At 39.5% G+C, this 18,362-nt stretch overlaps 1 protein-coding gene across 2 annotated transcripts; it reads right to left on the bottom strand.

The window, feature by feature from the left end:
• Positions 1-2,062: 2,062 nt before the first annotated feature.
• On the bottom strand, positions 2,063-18,142 carry LACTB (lactamase beta). 2 transcript variants are annotated; one of them, XM_004758756.3, is made up of 6 exons: positions 17,706-18,140; positions 17,199-17,265; positions 15,518-15,708; positions 14,673-15,024; positions 13,103-13,268; positions 2,063-4,184 (listed from the first exon to the last, which is right to left on the bottom strand). In XM_004758756.3, exons 1-6 carry the CDS (start codon positions 18,066-18,068, stop codon positions 3,653-3,655), a joined length of 1,671 nt encoding a protein of 556 aa, XP_004758813.1. In that variant the 5' UTR covers positions 18,069-18,140; the 3' UTR covers positions 2,063-3,652. The 2 variants fall into 2 exon arrangements, with proteins under 2 accessions (XP_004758813.1, XP_044923366.1); XM_045067431.1 differs by lacking the exon at positions 13,103-13,268 and having other exon boundaries at positions 3,936-4,184; positions 17,706-18,142.
• Between the last annotated feature and the right edge of the window lie 220 nt (positions 18,143-18,362).

Here is an 18,362-nt window from a genome sequence, read left to right as displayed (position 1 = left end):
TTAAAATTTAAATATTAAATTTAATCTAATAAATTAAAGGGAGGAATGACCTTTTTATGTTTATAAAAAATGGCACAGATGAGGGGTGCCTGGGTGGTTCAGTGGGTTGAGGCCTCTGCCTTTGGCTAAGGTCATGATCTCAGGGTTCTGGGATCAAGCCCTGCATCAGGCTCTCTGCTCAGTGGGGAGCCTGCTTCCTCCTCTCTCTCTTTCTCTCTCTCTGCCTGCCTCTCCACTACTTGAGATCTCTGTCAAATAAATAAATAAAATCTTTAATAAAAAAAATGGCACAGATAGAAAACTTTGACAAATACAAATAGAAGACATAGAGATCAGAAGCCAGAAAGAAATCAGAGGAGATGAAGCAGATCTGTTTTAGGGAGCTGCTTTCTCTACACTTCAACCAACTCAGAATTGCCCATCCATCTACCTTTATAGATCAAAGCAGAAAGTGAAGAACAGGTTTAGGGTTCATAAATATAGAAAACCCCTCCTTTAGTAGAGTGTAGGAAAACTTTGGTTTCTTCTTGAATTTTCCTGAATTCAGTGTAATCTCCACTACACTCATCCAAGGCTGTTACAACAAAATTTCCTCAGATGTCAACACTCTAGCAAGCCATCTGTGGAGCCAGTCTCATACACTGAATCAGCGCAGGTCTGTGTGATCACGAGAATTTCGTGTAAGTGATGGTGTATGACTTTCAAGGCTAACTTACAGAAGACATTGTGATATTTGCCTTGTTCTCTCTTCAATTACTCAATTTGGAGGAAGTTATAGGACAGTCATTAAGTCAGCAATGGAGGCCTCTTACCTATAGCCCTTGGGTGAACCATATTAAAATAAGATCTTCCAGCCTTTAGATGACTGACACTCTGTCTGCAAATCTTGGAGAGACCTTGAGTTAGAGCAATTCAGCTAAGCTGCTTCCAAACTTATGAAACACAGAAATTGTGAGATGGGATAATTTGTTACACAATAGATTACTGATGCACACTATACCAAATGAAAGAAGCCAGACACAAAGGGCCACATATTGTAGGATTCTGTTGATACAAAATGTCCATAATAGGCAAATCCAAAGATACAGAAAGTAGGCTGGTGGTTTCCAGAGTCTTGAAGGAGAAAGGCACAGGAAGCAAGACTAATGGGTAGAATATTGGTTTTTTTGGAATGGATATACACCTTGTGGCTATACTAAAAACTACTGAGTTGTACACTTTAAGGTATATGAGTTTGGAATTATATCTGAAATATGCATTTTTTACATTACAGATTTGTTACCTGGAAGTAGAGTGAGGTTCTAACCAAAACCTAAAATATGGGAGTGATTTTGGAACAGAGCAGTGGTTAGAAGTTGGAGTGAAGTCTTTTGAAGTCTTACTGAAAGCCCCAGGAGCCTTGAAGAAACTGTTCAGAAGTATGATGGCCTTTCCAGAGGCTGCAGGTGTGGACTTAAATGAGAGTAAGGAAGATCTTACTGGAAATTGGAGGAAAAGGAATTTTGTAGTGTTAGAAAGTTTAGCAACACTGTTGCCTGCAGGGACAGGAAAAGTAAAACTTGTGCCCAATGAACTGGGTGATCCAGCTGAGATGTCCAGTGTTGAATGTGTCTCCTAGCTTCTTCCTACTGCTTATATCAAAATACATGAGAGATATAAGCTAAAGGAAGGACTACTAGACAAAAAGAATACTGGATGGTTTAGAAAATTCCCAGAATCTCTGGATGGTGAATGAAACCAAAATGGCTTCAGGGCAAAGATAAAATTGAGGGCACTTCCAGGAAAACATTTTCTAAAATGAAGCTGAAGGGGTGCTTGGGTGGCACAGTTGGTTAAACATCTGACTCAGGTCATGATCTCAGGGTGGTGAGATCAGCCCCACGTTGGGCTCCAAGCTCAGTGAGGAGGCTGCTTAAGTTTCTCTCTCCCAATGCCCTTCCCTGCACTCACACATGCTTGCTTTCTATAAAATAAATAAATATTAAAAAAATTTAAATGAAACCAAGGGTCTGACTAAAATCATTTGACTGCTGAAAAGAACCAAGATGATATCTCAGAGAGCTATATAAACAACAGGGTTTATTAGAAACAACATTTTTTCTCCAATTGTCCCAGCAGAATCCTAAGTTACAGAAGGGCCTTCTTTGAAGACATTTGGTGGTATGCCTTTTGTTTACTAACATGGCCCCCAATATCTGTAGAATACTTACCAAGTTTAAACAAATTGTATGGGCAGGAACACTACTCAAACTGAAAGGAGAGACAGAATACAAAAGAGGCCTTTGAACCTCCAAATTTATATAAGCAGAAAGCAGGCTGGGAAAACCACTCAGCTACAAACACCTGCTACCTTTCATGAAAAAATAATAAGTCAGAGGGTAGAACTGTGAGCCGGAGAATATAGCCCAAGAGCCAAGAATTATCCCCAGGCCCTGAGTACCAACCAAGGAGCTGCCAACCTGTGTTTGGTTGGATTTCAGAATTGCAAGAATGTGTCTTCCATTTCCCCCCATAGGGTCCATAGCAGTAACTGCATTATGTTGTGCCATTGTATGCTGCCTGCTGTATATTGCCCATGTGGGAGCAGGTAACTTGTCTTTAGTTCACAGGTCTTCAGATAAAGAGGAACTATACTTATGGAACTACCCCCAGGAACTTCATCTACACCTAGACTTCCGTGATAGTTTTGAGCTGATACTATAATGGAATGAAATTTCTGGAAAACTTGGGAGGAGGTAGGAAGGACATTAATCACTAGGGACCAGAGGTCAGACCATGGTAGATGACCCCCAATGATCCCCACCTCCTGATATTCATACCCAGTGTAATCCCTCCAAGATTGTTATCAGGGTTGGTCTGTGAAAGCTAGAGAATACAGCAAATGTGATGGTATGTAATCTCTGAGGCTAGGTTATCAAAAACATTGGCTTCTGCCTGGCTCATGGCTCTCCTTCCTGGCCTCCCTCCCTTTCTCAATGTCTCTTGAATCACTTGCTCTGGGAAAAGCCAATTAACGTGACACTGAGGTACTGAAGCAGTCCTACAGATAGGCCCACATGGAGGGAAACTGAGACCTCTTGCTACTCACAAGCCAGAGGACTGATACTTGCCACCAGTCAAGTGAGTAAGCCACTTTAGAAGCATGTCCTCCAGCCTCAGAGAAGCCTTTAGATGATCACAACATCTTGTCTGCAACTTCATTAGAGAATGGTATCAGATTCACCTAGTCAAGCTACTGAGCCTTGGAAACCACGAGGTAATTTTTTGTTCTTTGAAGCTGCAATACATAACTAATATACATTTCTCATTAACTTGTTTCTGCTGTCATATTAAAATAGTAATATTTAAAGTTCCCTGTTGAATGAGATTTTCTTAATATTACACATTCAAAAAATCTCTTTTTATCAGAATATTTTATTTCAAGAATTAACACTTTTTTTGAAAAGTAAAAATAATATAGTTACTTCCCTGAGTATAAAGAACTAATCCTACAATAAAAGACAATTACAAAATTAAGCAATTAGAAGTACATAATTCTCTGCATTCAATTATACTCTATTACAAATCTATTTTTAAAAATCTCATGTATTTTGGGATTTGAATGTTTCGAACAACAGCAAGAACAAGAACAAAACAGCTCCTTTTGCACCTGTTAAGATACGTCAGCTCTGTCTTTATCAAATTCCAGAGCAATCTTTAAAGCAGTGCTATTGAGGCCAACAGACTGCATGTTACATATGATAGAAACGACTATTCCTCTTGGGGGAACCTTATTATTTATAGGTTCCGCATCCAGTTCTTCGGGAAGGACCAGCAGGACACTGCTGGCGCCTACCGCACCTCCGGTGTGTGAGGCGTAATGCCGCTGCTTTCTACAGGAACCGTATGTTTGCTTCTTTTCCACAACGCCCCATGCCATTGCGTATTTACCCTCTTTATCCCAGGACATCTCTGTGTTAGGGACTGGCGTCCAAATCATAACCATTGTTTCTGGCTTGAGATATCCAGGTAAAAGATTTTCATGGGAGTTCTTAAAGAGCCCGACTTGGTAACCATACAGCATTGCATTCCCAAATTTCAGAAGGTCACCCACTGTAGACAGAAATCCACCACCAGCCCATTTATAGGAGTTATCCACGTATGGTGTGTTGACAAGACGTCTCTTTTTATTGTAAACATAAAATCTAAAATGAGATAAGAATGGTCATTAAAAACTTAATAGTCTATTATGAACTTTACATATGAGGACGAATAGGAAGATATGTACATGAGACAGGTTGTTTCAATGTACTGATCATACATTCTGAGAAAATATTCATTTCAGTCTGATTCAGATTCTAATAAAACATCGATAATTGAGTAATTAAAGTATAGAAAGCGGTTGTTGTTTTTTTATCTACTGGCATGGCTTGCCCATTTTGAGTGTATCAAACTTTCAATCCCTATAAAAATGAATTAATATTACATATGATACATTTGCCTGGTGCATATGCGGAAACACTACTGTCTGGTAGATATTTATAGTCCTTGGGCTCAGTGAGTCATATGTTGCATGTGAGTTTTATAACGAAAAGAGTACACACTGAGACACTTAAGATTAATATTTGTAAGGACACTATACCTCCTGGTTAAAAATGCCATAGGAATACGATGTGTCATGATGTGACGTGGGACTTTCTTGGTGTACTGAGAGAAGCTGGAGCTTGCAAACCTGTTTGAACCGCAGCATACCCTTTCTAGCTAGTAAAATATGCTGGTTTTATCTGATTAACACTTGAAAATTCTTACTCCGACTCCGTGCCAGACATTGTTCTAAGAACTGTATCAGTATGAACTAATGTATTCTTGTAACAAGGTTCACAGGTAGGTACCACTATAATTCCTATTTCACAGATAGAAAACTGAGGCACAGACAGTAGAAATAACTTGTCCCAGACTACACAGCTTGTAAGTGGCAGACCTGGATTTGAACCCAGGTGGTCTGCTGCCTCTCTGCTTCCACATCCTAATTTGGGAAGCGGTGACAAAAATATTTTCTTTGCAGAGATGGGAAAACATGTATCAATCACGTTACATATTTCTGGTAGCTACCTAATAAAGGACAGCTGTTACTTACTCATGCATTCGACAATTACTGGTAGAGCACTTCCTGTGTGGGAGGCACTGCTTGAAATGCTGGAATAAAGTGTTAAACAAGAGAGACAAACTGCCTGACTTCATAAGGTTTCTATTCTAGTATTATGTAAATGAAATGAAATTACAAAATAATTAAACCAAAAATGAAATGTAGCTTAAGAGAATCCTTTCTTTCAAGATTCTTAATAAAATGTGTCCTGAGGTTTTCAGAGTGCTGTCTCATCCGTAAGGATCTTCATCTTCATCCCACCATGGCTGTTCGTAAGCACTGTCAGACTGAATCTCACCATCACTTTCACCCACTGTATGGGTAAGGTCTCAAACTCAGACATTTCTTCCTAGAACTAAGGTTATCCAATCCAGCCAACTCTCCAACTGAGCCTGCTCTGTGCCCTCATTGTGACCCCCATCTATTCCCCTTAACTCTTCCCAATTTCCTAGGTCTTCTAGTTCCTAATTTCACTGAACTTTCTGTTCTAGCCTGAACAGTTTCAGCTGTGGTCTCACTAGCATCTTTGGGTTCCCCACTCTTCCAACCCAACCTGACAGAACACCAATCTGCCAATCCTGAATAAATCTACGTACCCCTTTCTTTGGTTCTTTATCTGGGGAGAAAAGCTGCAGATATTCACATCACAAAGCTGACTGGTATCGATTCACACTTGGTAAGGGTCTTCACTGCTGCTACCAAATCTCATTCTTTTCCTGGTTATTCCTCACAACAGCTAGTCCCAATCTCTTCCAGTCCTCAGCCCCACCTCTGGCCAGCCGGCAGACGACTATATCCTTTGTTTTACTGTGAAGATTCCAGAGTACTTTAGACAACTTAGATGGCCTCAAACTCCCATCTTTACCTTAAAATGCATTTATGGGGGTGCCTAGGTGGCTCAGTGGGTTGGGCCTCTGCCTTTGGCTCAGTTCATGATCTCAGGGTCCTGGGATCTAGCCCTGCATCAGGCTCTCTGCACAGTGGGGAGCCTGCTTCCTACTCTCTCTCTCTGCCTGCCTCTCTGCCTACTTGTGATCTCAGTCTGTCGAATAAATAAAGAAAAATCTTTAAAGAAAAAAATAAAATGCATTTACATTATCATGCATTCTTTTTTCCTTCTCTCCAGTCACTTAAGAAAATTTCCCATTGTTTTTATGACTAATTCTACTACCTGAATCCCTGACTGCCTTTTTGCCTGAACAACCTTGTTTCGCCAGTTATACTTCATAGATTATTTTATCTCCTTCCAGTCCATTCTCCATGTGGAAGCCTGATATTTTGTCTTACCCTTCTTCCATCTGTTTGAAACCTTCCAATGATTACCAGTGTAATTACAAAACCTGAACTTCTTATGATGGCCTACAATACAATCAACAGTCCTCAACAGAAGCAGTGCCAACTCTTTAAGGGAAATTTTTGGAGGCCTTTTTTTTAGATGTCACAATTACTAGAAAGCTCTTACTAACATTTAGTGGGCAGGGGGCTCAAGGGTCCTAATGTCTTACGACGTGTGGAAAAGTCCCACACAGTAGTGTATATTCTCCCTTATGGTGGAAGACCTTCAATTATCCTACCGGTAATCATTTAAGTAAAGATTCTGTTTATAATGAGCTGAGATTAGAATCCTCTCCATTTTATTTATAAACACAAAGTAGTCTTTGGACATTTTTATTCTACATTAACTTTCTTGAAAGTAACCATGGTGAAAACCGAAGAAAGACTGCACTGGATTTCGCTCACAGCTTTAGCCAGAGGTAGCCACCAAAGGCACCAATATGACACACCTATATTGGTCTGCATTTACAGTTGTTACATTTATGATCCTTTTATGTGTTAGGTTGTATCTGACTTTATCATGTCTTCTAATGTTGTGAGTAAACCTTATATATCAAAATATCTATAATTATAAATTATAATTTTTATTTATTTTACATATTTAAAAAAATGGCTTTATTTATTTATTTTACAGAGAAAGTAAGATACAGAGACAGAACATGAGCAGGAGGCAAAGGTAGGAGGAGAAGCAGACTCCCTGCTAAGCAGGGAATAGGGCTCGATTCCAGGACCTGCGATCATGACCTGAGCTGAAGGTAGACGCTTAACTGACTGAGCTACCCTGATGCCCCTTATTTTTTATTTTAGTTAAAATAAAATGGGTTAAGTGGGTTAAGCCGCTGCCTTCGGCTCAGGTCATGATCTCAGGGTCCTGGGATCGAGTCCCAAATCAGGCTCTCTGCTCAGCAGGGAGCCTGCTTCCTCCTCTCTCTCTCTCTCTGCCTGCCTCTCTGCCTACTTGTGATCTCTCTCTGTCAAATAAATAAATAAAATCTTAAAAAAAAAAAAAGAGTAGTGAGTATATGGGGGCGCCTGGGTGGCTTAGTCGTTGAGCATTGGCCTTTGGCTCAGGTCATTATCCCAGGGTCCTGGGATCGAGCCCCACATCAGGCTTCCTGCTCAGTGGGAAGCCTACTGTTCCCTCTCCTACACCCCCTGCTTGTGTTCCCTGTCAAATAAAATCTCTAAAAAAGAAAAAAAAAGGAGTAGTGAGTATAGGTTATAGATCATATAACCAAATAGATCATTTCAGGAAACTAAAGGAGGTATAAAATACTTGTTCAAATAAGGGGGGGGGGATGTCTAATGGCATTGAAAGTTACTGTCCAATGCAATTTAGCCCCTACTTACTTCCATGTTCTCATCACTTACAACATCTTGCCTTGCTTCTTTTTATGTCAGACTTATTTCTGTATTTGCAACAAGGCAATTTAGATTTCCTTATCAGTCATGTCTAAAATGTATTTTAAATAGATCCCCTACATTCTCTTCCTATTACTCTATATAACATTGCTTTGTTTTATTTTCTTCATATCAGTATCTGAAATTCTTAGTCTACATGTTTGTCTCTTCCCATAGAATGTAAGAGTCATAAGGGCTGGAGCCTTACCAGTATTGCTCCTTGATGATTCCCCTACCTAGAACAGTACCTGCCACCCACTAAGTGCTCATTAAACATGTTTAGGGGTGCATCTGACTTCAGTTCAGGTCATGATCTTAGGGTCCTGGGATCAAGCCCAGTGGTGGCAGGTTCTGCACTCAGTGGGGAGTCCCTTTGCCCTCTCCCTTTGCCTCTCCCCCAGCTTGTGCTCTCTCTCTTAAGTAAATAAACTTTTAAAAAAAATTTAAAAAAACAAAAAAAAATTCAATACATGAAAGCATCATTTGTTGGCCAAATAGTTAATGGAGACAACTTGCAAGGCACTGGAGAGACTAAAGGAGGTAAAAAATACTCTGTAGCTGCTTTCAAGGCACTATGAGACTTGTCAGACAGTTCTAAACTCAAAGCACTACATGAATCACCTGGGGATCCTGTTAAAATGAAGATTCTGATTTAGTTGGTCTGGGAAGGGGTCACAAAATCCTGCAATTTTAACAAGCTCCCAGGTAATGTCAATACTGTTGGAGCCTGGACCACATTTCAAGGAACAGGTTGTAAGGTGACTACCAAGATGGATGGGAGGAGTCCTGAGCGCTAGTGAGAGTGAGCCTTGTTCAAATGGCTGATTACAAAGGCCAAGCTGGGGAGCAAAGCAGTTCCATTTGGCTATAGCAGAGAGCTTGTGGGGTAAGTGGTAGAAGGTGATGCTGGAAGAGCGGAGAGGGGACAGGTCACAAAGGAAAAGTCCTTTGTCCTCTCTCTGTGCCATGCTAGAAGCTTTGACTTTGACTCCTTCACTTCAGTTTAAAAAATGCTCTGTTTTCTGTATCCTAAGGGAAAAACAACTTTTTAAAAAATTTATTTATTTATTTGTCAGGGAGAGAGAGAGAACACAAGCAGGCAGGGTGGCAGGTAGAGGTAGAGAGAGAAGCAGGCTCCCCACTGATCAAGAAGCCCGATGTGGGACTCGATCCTAGGATCCTGGGATCAGGACCTGAGCTGAAGACAGCAGCTTAACCAACTGAGCCACCCAGGTGTCCCAGGAAAAACAACTTTTATCTTTTTATCCTTGTTATATCTTCCAGCTGCCAGTCCTTTCTCCCTCATCATTTACTGCCAAACTACACAGAATAGCTCAGACCTTCTGTTTTCCAGGCACTCACCCTCTCTAGTCCTACTCAACTCCTTAAAATCTGGCTTCTGGTCCACCATCACTAAACAGCTTTCTTCTGGATTTTCAAGGTTCTTCTAATTCTCTTGTATAGTCGATATCCTATTTGCCTCCTGCAGCACTGTTAACCAGCACTTCCTTGATACCCAATCTTGGCTAGTCTGCAGCTCTGAGCTCTCTCTTCTAGATCTCAAACCTATGATTTCCTACATCCCCCTAATCACTGCAGCCCCATGTGCCCAGGTCTTCCCTTCTACAGAGAAAATTTAGGTCTGCATTAGTACCACAACCCTTCTTCCCGATCAGATTCTCTACTAGCATTAGTAATTCTCAAATCTGGTATGGAGAAGGGTAGGACAGTTGTTTTTCAGAATCACCTGTGGGCCTCCTCTCTCAACATGTACCCTTCCCTCAAAATTCATAACTTTGGAGGTCTGTGGGCATATATAATTTGAAAACTTACTCCTTTCTTCCTTCAAGAATCTTCCATGTCCCCTAAAAGTCCAAGTCATAATACTGGGTGAACCAAGGGTGGCCAAAGGCATGTGCTTTGAAGATTAAAAAGAAAAAAAGAAGCCCACAGAGAATCTAAATATGCTCTCATGAAAACCAATGACTAAGGGGCCCCTGTGTGGTCCTGAGATCAAGCCCCCATCAGGCTCCCTATTCAGTGGGAGCCTGCTTCTCCCACTCCCCCTGCTTTTGCACTCTCTCTCTGTCAAATAAAATCTTTTAAAAAATGCTTAATTTTAGAAAACACTTTCACAAATAAAAATAATAATAATAATCACAAAGGTAATAATAGGAAGTAAAGACCATATCTATAGTGCCAAAATACAGCAAACACTTCAGAAAATATGCATTGTATTTGCTTTTGGTCCCATCCAATTATAAAAGATATTTTTGTTGCAAGTATTGTGCTAAAATCAGGGAATATGAACAGAGTCTAAAAATAAGCTAATGCATTGATTAGGGATTCCCCTATCAACAGAATGTCTTTCAGTGTCAAGAACAATCAGTCCACTCCCCATGGGCATTTGCTTCAAGGGTTATTTTAGTTTACTTGCCTATACAGAACATACTTGTTATATAGAATCAATATATCTATTTGTGTATACTAAGTCAATATTCCTAGTCTTCCATTTAAGAAAGTTCCAGTTTTATTCAGGACAATGTACCCTGCTAAAAACTAATTTCTCTGTATTTCTTACAGCTAAGTGTGGCCTGTTGCTAAAATTCTGGCCAAAGAAATATAAGTAGTATTTTGGGGTAGGATTCTAGGGAAATATCTTAAAAAGGTGACAGACACTAGGACTGATTGTTTTGAACACACACACACACATACACACACACACACACGAGCAAAAAGATGCTAAGTATTTACTCTTGGGTTACAATAACTCTAAAAAGCCTAGGTTAGGATAATATATTTATATTTAATTTATAATTATTATGAAGGAGTGAGTAAACACTAACAAAGCTGCAAACTTTTGCTGGAAATTTTATTTCCTGCAAAATGACAAACATAAACGAATAGAAACATATGGATTTACTAAGCTTTACTTTAAGCTTTTTTTTTTTTTAAATACTTGTCTTTGAAGTTTCCTTTTACTCCCTGAACTCCCTTAAAAAGCTGGTGCCTTTAAGTTCTTTTAAAATAATTATTAACAAAAAAAGAATCAAAGTAGAGTTTTAGAGTCCCAAGTAGATACTGCATCAAGTAAAATAAAGGTGAAGTGAGTGGACAGACCATTTTCACAGGTAACATTCTTTCTTTTTTTAGTGCCCTTTTCAGCAGCCCATTTAATATAACTAATATGAATCAACTACCCCTTTAGCACCATTCGATACTTCCAAATCTAACAAACTCAGAGCTGATAGGAACCTTTAACAGAAGAAAAGAAAACCCACTGTCTTTTTTTTTCTTCAAAGAATGGGCAATAGAATGAAATTAACTCACCATCATATGCCATATTTTGATGTTTTTGCAAGTCATAAATTACTCATTAGGAAAAAAAGAACTGCTTTGCAGTTCTGTACATTCAAAGAGTCTTAATTTTCAGTTTAGAAAACAGCTCAGTGATGATACCTAATGTTCTTCTCTCCCTTACATATAAGTGTAAGCATTCATTATCAAACACCTAGATTTAAATCAAAATAAAATCATGCATCCTGGGGAGCCTGGGGGCCTCAGTGGGTTAAAGCCTCTGACTTAGGCTCAGGTCATGATCTCAGGGTCCTGGGATAGAGCCCCATGTCGGGCTCTCTGCTCAGCAGGGAGTCTGCTTCCCCCTCTCTCTCTGCCTGCTTCTCTGCCTACTTGTGATCTGTCTGTCAAATAAATAAATAAGGTCTTAAAAAAAAATAATGTGTTGTATGACAATGGAATATAAAAATCTAAAAAAAAATGATTTAAAAAAATCATGCATCCACACCACCTTTACTAAATATACTCAATTGACAATGTATGCATTTTTTTATACTCAATTGACAATCTCCAGTATTTGTCAGTTTTTCTTATGCTTTCCAGTACAATGTAATATTGGATCCCAAAATAATAAACACTAATTGAAGTGGTTGAGAACTACAGGCCATTTTAAAATTAAAATTCATTGCTTGCTGCTAACCTAATTTCTTTTAAGTCCAAAAAAACCTCCTTCAGGCTGATTTGCAATGCATATTTAATCCTTTTAAATATACTCGTAATTTAAAAATGGTAATTTAACTAAATATAACAGAAGACTGAACAAACCTAATATAGGGATAAGATAAAGCTAAAATAATCCCACAATTTCATCTATTTCAAGTACCATTAAGCCATCTGCAAAGCATGTACTAAGAAAAATATGCAAAGTAAAAGTAACAGTTGATTTGTTAAAAACCTTACCTTTCTAGTGAACCAAATAATAATGAGTAAAATGGAAAACATAGCCATAAAACTCATAGTAGTCATTAGTCTCAAAATTCTCTCCCAATGCCCCTTTTACAAATCATAATTTAGAAAAAATTATGATCAAATTTAATTTGATATATTTCAAAGAAACGACTTAAACTTTTACAGGGAGAAAACCCAGCAGGTACCACTTCAACAAAGCAATTAAATCACCACCACCAATAATGGGACAAAACGACTTCATGTGACTTCTGAGAGACATGACAACAAAATGTAATGTATGATCCTGGACTACATCCTGAAGCAGAAATTTTTTTTCTCTCCCTTTTCTTTTGCTATAAAGGACATTAGTGGAAGAACTGGCAAAATTTGAATAGGGTCTACAGAATTGATATAATTACTATGCTGATATTAGTTTCCTGAATGTCCTTTTTTTAAAAAAAACACATATTTAATTATTTATGGGTGAAAGGTCTGTCTGCAACTTATTTCCAAATGGTTGAGAAAAAAATAACAGATAAAGCAAATGTGGTAAAAGGATAACATTTGGGGATTCTGGGTGAAGGGTATATGGGAATTCTTTGTATTTAGTTTTATAATTTATCTTTAAGTGTTAAATCATTTCAAAATTTTAAAAAGTTAAAAACAGTAACAGATAAACAAAATATTAGTTACAACATAAAAAAAGGGATGATGGGAGAGCAAATTATAGATAAATACACATGATAGGAGCAATTTTGGTTTAATTATGCATGAGTTTAAATTATTATTGCTCTCTCTCATCCAAGGATCCTGGAATACTCTGCAGCAAATACATTCAATTTCCCTTACTTTATAGATGGAAAAACAGACATGTAGAAAAGCTCTCAAAATGTGGTGAGTATGATTTTTGGAATGGAGACAATGAAAGTCTGACTTTTAATGAACAGCACAGTGTTAAAATGTGATATAGTGAGACACACCAAAGGTATCATTTACCTTGCTCTATTGTAAATCACTGGCTCATTTTCTTCCTGCAAAGTTGTCAGCATATCCAAGTCATGGAATATTTTCTGCATATAGTCCAAATATTTATATCCTGAAGCTCTTTCTACTATGGCTGCCAGTAGGGTATAGCCAAAAGTTGAATACAAAAACTGACTACCTTGAGACATCATTGCAAAGGGGGGAAGAAAAGAAAATGGTTCATTATTATTTAAAAACATGTAAAATATTTCCCACTGAAAATTGACATACCTTTATCTTTTTACTTCAGCATTCAGAAATAGATCACGGATGATATAGTAACAAATTTAGTCAACTTTGCAATGACCCTGCTTATTCCATGATTTAATGTTGATCAGAATATGACTCTACTCCTTTCCATGATAATGAAATAAGCAAATCAATCCTATCTCAAAACTAAATTAAAATCCTTCAAAAAGGTACTAAAACAGGAAGGGAAAGAAAAGCAAATTTGATTTCTTGAGTTGATGATTTTGTTCTTAATATATCTTAAACTCATTGTTCAAGGCATAAATTAGTTGTGCACATTCCTATTTTAACAAAGTATATGTAAGTATAAAAACAATTTCAAATAAATATTAAAATACAAATACATACTCAAATACAGCTACTGTTTCAAATAAATACCTTTGTATCATTTGGGATTCTAGAAACATAGAGTGTATGATCTGTACTAATAACTGGAACCTTATATTTTTAAGACAAAATCCATAAATATATTTCTTTGCCCTTTTTAATTATATCTATATCTATTCATGGTAAAAAAAAAAAACAACTTTTAAAATGAAAATGGAGGGGCCTGTGGGTGGCTCAGTCATTAAGTATCTGCCTTCGGCTCAGGTCATGGTCCCAGGGTGATGGGATGGAGCCCCACATAGGGCTCTCTGCCCTGCGGGGAAGCCTGTTCTCCCTCTCCCACTCCCCCTGCTTGTGTTCCCTCTCTCGTTGTGTCTCTGTCAAACAAAACAAAACAAAACAAAACAAAACATAAAATCTTAAAAAAAAAAAAAGAATACAAGTACATAGACCTATGGTAAATTGAAAGACATTAAGTGGTTTTGATAGGCATTGTATCAAAAAATACATTTAAAATATTATTTTTATAGATCAGTTTTTTTGGAAATAAAATTAGTTGACGAAAACCAATTTGTTTAAGGAACAAAGGCACAAAATAAGTTGAGAAATTTAAATACTAAATTGATCACTAACTAAATGCTGACATATTAGCAATATTTTATCATGCCCTCTTTGGTCCAGATTTTATTTGAAGAACAATTATTACATTTCTCCATAATTTTCCACAAATAGCTTGATCCGGGAAAATCCACTAAATGAATTTGAGGCTCTAAATCTAAACAACTAGTTACCTGCATGCTAGGCTTCGTCAAGAATTAGACACGGAGGCACACACTGGGCTGACAACAAAACCCATGCTACAACCATCAACCACATCCAATGCCCTCAGGATGGGATCATTTCAGATTTTCTGAAAATTAATACTTCAATAATGGTGACTTTGTTAAGAGAAGGAATTAACACTCACCAGGTTTAAAGAACAAAGGGTCATTTTTAAATAATCTTAGTGATTCAATTGAATTCTCAAACTTTTCTTTCAAATACAATTCGCCTTGTTCAAAATCATTCTTTTTCTTGCCAGGTTTTAAGTTCCGGCCTTTGGCATCAGTATCTTGCTCTATCTTAGCTTTAACAAAGTCATTCTTTTCACTGCATTTGCCTCCTTTTTCTTTGAACTCTTTTTCTTGGTCAGATTCTACTGTCCCTTTTATCATCTTCAAGGCTTTGTAAGCTTTCTCTTCTTTCACCTTTTTCATGTCCTTTTCATAATGACGAATTCCACTTAAATGGGAAATCAGTAATCTTGTTGTGACAGAAACCTAATCATAAAAACATGGAAATTCAATTACAATATTAAACTGTAAAATAAAAAGTTAGCAGGGGCGCCTGCGTGGCTCAGTGGGTTAAGTGTCTGCCTTTGGCTTCGGTCACGATCCTCAAGTCCCTGGATGGAGCCCCACGTCAGGCTCTCTGCTCAGCTGGGAGACTGCTTCTCCCTCTCCCCATCTCTCCCTGTTTTTGTTCTCTTTCTCTCTCTCTTTCAAATAAGTTAATAAAATCTTTAAAAAAATAAGAAATTAGTGGCCTTGGAATAATGCCTCAGTAATATTTTCCATTTTAAACTGTTACTGAAAAACATGTCATATGCACATCTTCAGCTTTAAGTTTCAGAAAAATACCCAATAGATTATCACTTGAATTAAGAAACCCCTTTAATCCATTAACAATAGTTAAAAACAAACCAAAGAATCTTATGAAACCTTTTAAACAATTTAACATGTGGTTAGTAAAATGAACTGTGAGTTTCATTACCTTTTCACCTTCATATTCTTTTTCTGGGAATTCAGGAACATAATGTTGTACTGGCATATCAAGATCCAGTTTCCCAGCTTCCCACAGTTTGGCAAGAGCAACCATGGTGAGGCTTTTGCTGATACTGGCAATTCTCATAACGGTCTCTGGCTTGCATGGTACACGGTTCTCAACATCAGCATAACCTAAGCCTTTAGAAAAAGAAAAGCAAAAATTCACTAATAACAGGCTTCATGGTCAAAGAAGTCCTCAAAAACTGAAACAATTCTATCTTAGAACAACCCATGTATTTATCTAAAGAAAAAGATACTTCACTTTTATAAGCTAATTAAGAGTGGGTGAAAGTCTTAGTAATGCTGGCAACAGTAAGCCTAACAACTTAATCTTATAACTAAATTGAAATTGCACTCTGTGCACAATAGTAATTTTCCATCTGGTTCAGATATTAATTTTTCTTAGTTTATCTAGACAATTTAGTCATCCCACATTTAACATAAGTTATTCTATGTTCTTTAAAAAAAACATCATTGTTCTTCAGGTTATATTTACTTTGATTCTTGAGTTTCCACTAGATTCCTTAGAATAACCACCCAATAAAAGGTAATGTGAAAAGGTGTCCTGCAAACCCAATCTTGGTAACCATCAGTTTACCTCAGCTGCAAGCCAGAAAAAAAAAGTACTAGTAATTCAAACCTCCTAGAGACTTTTTTTTTAAAGTCTGGTTTCATCTTCTGGAGGCTGAAAGTGTGAAAATCTAAGCGATAAGACCTGAGATCTAAAAAGAATGAAAAGATACGTAATAATTGTTTTTAAACTATAAATATAGATTATGCTGAAAAATATTTGCAGGGAAAAAAGCCCTCACCCATAAAGCTGACATTTATGTAATTTTTGATTATAGCATTTCCCATAAATTGGGTATGCTGACTAGGCTATACTTGGGGGAAGAATCATTTTTCTTTAAATTCAAAACATTATTGCTCTTAAACCTTCTAAAAGTACTAATTCCTTTACATGATGTCTGAAACACTTCCTAAAAGTAGGGTTCCTAAAAACCTGGGATGACCAGTTGGACCAATTTATGTGCAATGGGTAAGTAAATCAAATTATAAAATACACTTTGATAAAATTATCATAAAATGATTAGAAATCTCTTTCCCAAAGCTTCTAGCTTTTGTTCGAAAAAAATAGCTAACACCTCTGCCCGGCTTAAAAAAAAAAGAAAAAAAAGTAATAAAGGAGATCGTAAACTCCTTTAGACAAGGAATCATGAATGGCCCTAGTTCTTGGGACAGTGGATTTTACAGAATAGGGGACTCAATAACCTGTTAATGAAACTGTTAATTAAAAAAGAAAACAAACTTCTGACGTTTTATCCAGAAGAAAGAGTTACCTACAAATATGCAGGTAACAGATTGCTCTATATACAAGTTTCAGAACAACAAATCCAGCCTTAGAAACAAGCCATCTTTAAGACTTCAAGAGTCACATTTAAGACTGTGAGAAAGCCCGATTCTTGACTGTTAGACATGTTTTGTCTACAATAAGTACGGCTTTATGAAAACTGAACATTTCATGGGATCTACTCCTAGCAGTAAATTTCACTTCATTTCATGAAATCAAAATTTCATTCATCAGCTGGCATAAAACAAGCCAGTAAGTAACGGTTTTCTGAGCCCACCTTCTGACCAGACTTCTTTTCCATCTACAGAGACTCCAACCACTATGCCGGGGGCGCCCACCTCATCCTAAAAGCGAAGGGGAAAGGACACAGTTCAAACACAAGCCGAAACGCCTCGCACAGCGCACCCCGCGCAGCTCCGGGGCCTTCCCGAGGCCCCGCCCCTCCGTCAGGGCCCTGCCCCTCGGCCCGGGCCCCGCCCACCTCGGCTCCGCCAGCCCCGGCTCTAACGGTGAGGGGCGTGCCTGGTCTGCACTGAGGGCGTAGGGGAGGTTCCCCGGGCGGGCGGTGTGACCTCCGCCCCGACTTGGGCAACCCGCAGGAGCTTCCGACCACGGCCGGGGAGCCAGGGAACGGGAAGTCCTTCTCGGAAGCCGGCCGCGGGCATCCCACCGCTTGGGATGGGGTCCGCTCGGGCCCGGGAGATGATCACCAAGGGGCTTCATTCCGAGGGGTCGCGGGCGGTGGAGCGCCGGTTTCCCGGCCGCTACGCCCGCGTCTCCGCACCTTGATCCGGTGCAGCAGGTCGCGGCTGCTGTCGATGGCTCTGGCGAAGCGCCGGGATGGGGGCGGCATCGGGGTCTGTGCTGACCAAGGAGCGAGGGGCTGCTCCTGTGTCGGCAGCGGTTCGGCCTGGGGCGATCCCTCGGGGTCGGGGGCCGCCGGGGACTGCGCGGGGGCCGCGCCCCTCAGCCCGCCCGCCAGCTTCACCCCGAGTGCCAGCCCCAGCCCCAGCCCGAGGCCACCGACCCAGCCGGGGCCGAGCGGCGGCAGCCCGGCGCGCTGGTGGGCTCCGCGCCTTCCGCAGCCCCAGGCCCAACCCCCGGGGGTCGCGGCCCGGGCCGTCAAGGCTGACAGGAGCCGGTACATGGCGTCCACCGAGAGCCGGCAGCTTCAGAGCTCTCGCAGGCCGGCGGGCGGGGGAGGCGCGGCGAGGGGAGGGGACTAGATAGACGGGAGGGGGCGGTACCGCGCGCAGACCTTAGCAGTCGACGCCGGATGCCGGAGCGTCGATCGCATCGAGCCTTTCCTCCTCTTTTCCCTTTCTCTCTTTGCGTTGTCTCAGTGTTTCTTCATCTTACCCCACACAGCTTTTCTTCCCTCTGCCTCTGCTCGGGTCAAGTGTCAACTCCTCAGAGAAGCCCTCCCAGTTGGCATCTAAAT

Source organism: Mustela putorius, unplaced genomic scaffold, assembly GCF_011764305.1.
Source record: "Mustela putorius furo isolate JIRA1106 unplaced genomic scaffold, ASM1176430v1.1 tig00003896_pilon_pilon_pilon, whole genome shotgun sequence".
Classification (NCBI taxonomy): Eukaryota; Metazoa; Chordata; class Mammalia; order Carnivora; family Mustelidae; genus Mustela; species Mustela putorius.
The sequence above is the reverse complement of the archived record's forward strand: the minus strand, read 5'-3'. Positions and strand labels throughout refer to the sequence as shown.

What these genes read in the sequence shown, in the direction of transcription:
- LACTB (XM_004758756.3), bottom strand. Translation starts at nt 18,068, where the DNA reads ATGTACCGGCTCCTGTCAGCCTTGACGGCCCGGGCCGCGACCCCCGGG. An exon ending in AAAAGAAGTCTGGTCAGAAG is followed by an intron (nt 15,709 to 17,198) that starts GTGGGCTCAGAA and finishes CTTTTTCTAAAG; the next exon opens with GCTTAGGTTATGCTGATGTT. An exon ending in CCCTTTGTTCTTTAAACCTG is followed by an intron (nt 13,269 to 14,672) that starts GTGAGTGTTAAT and finishes TGATGTCTCAAG; the next exon opens with GTAGTCAGTTTTTGTATTCA.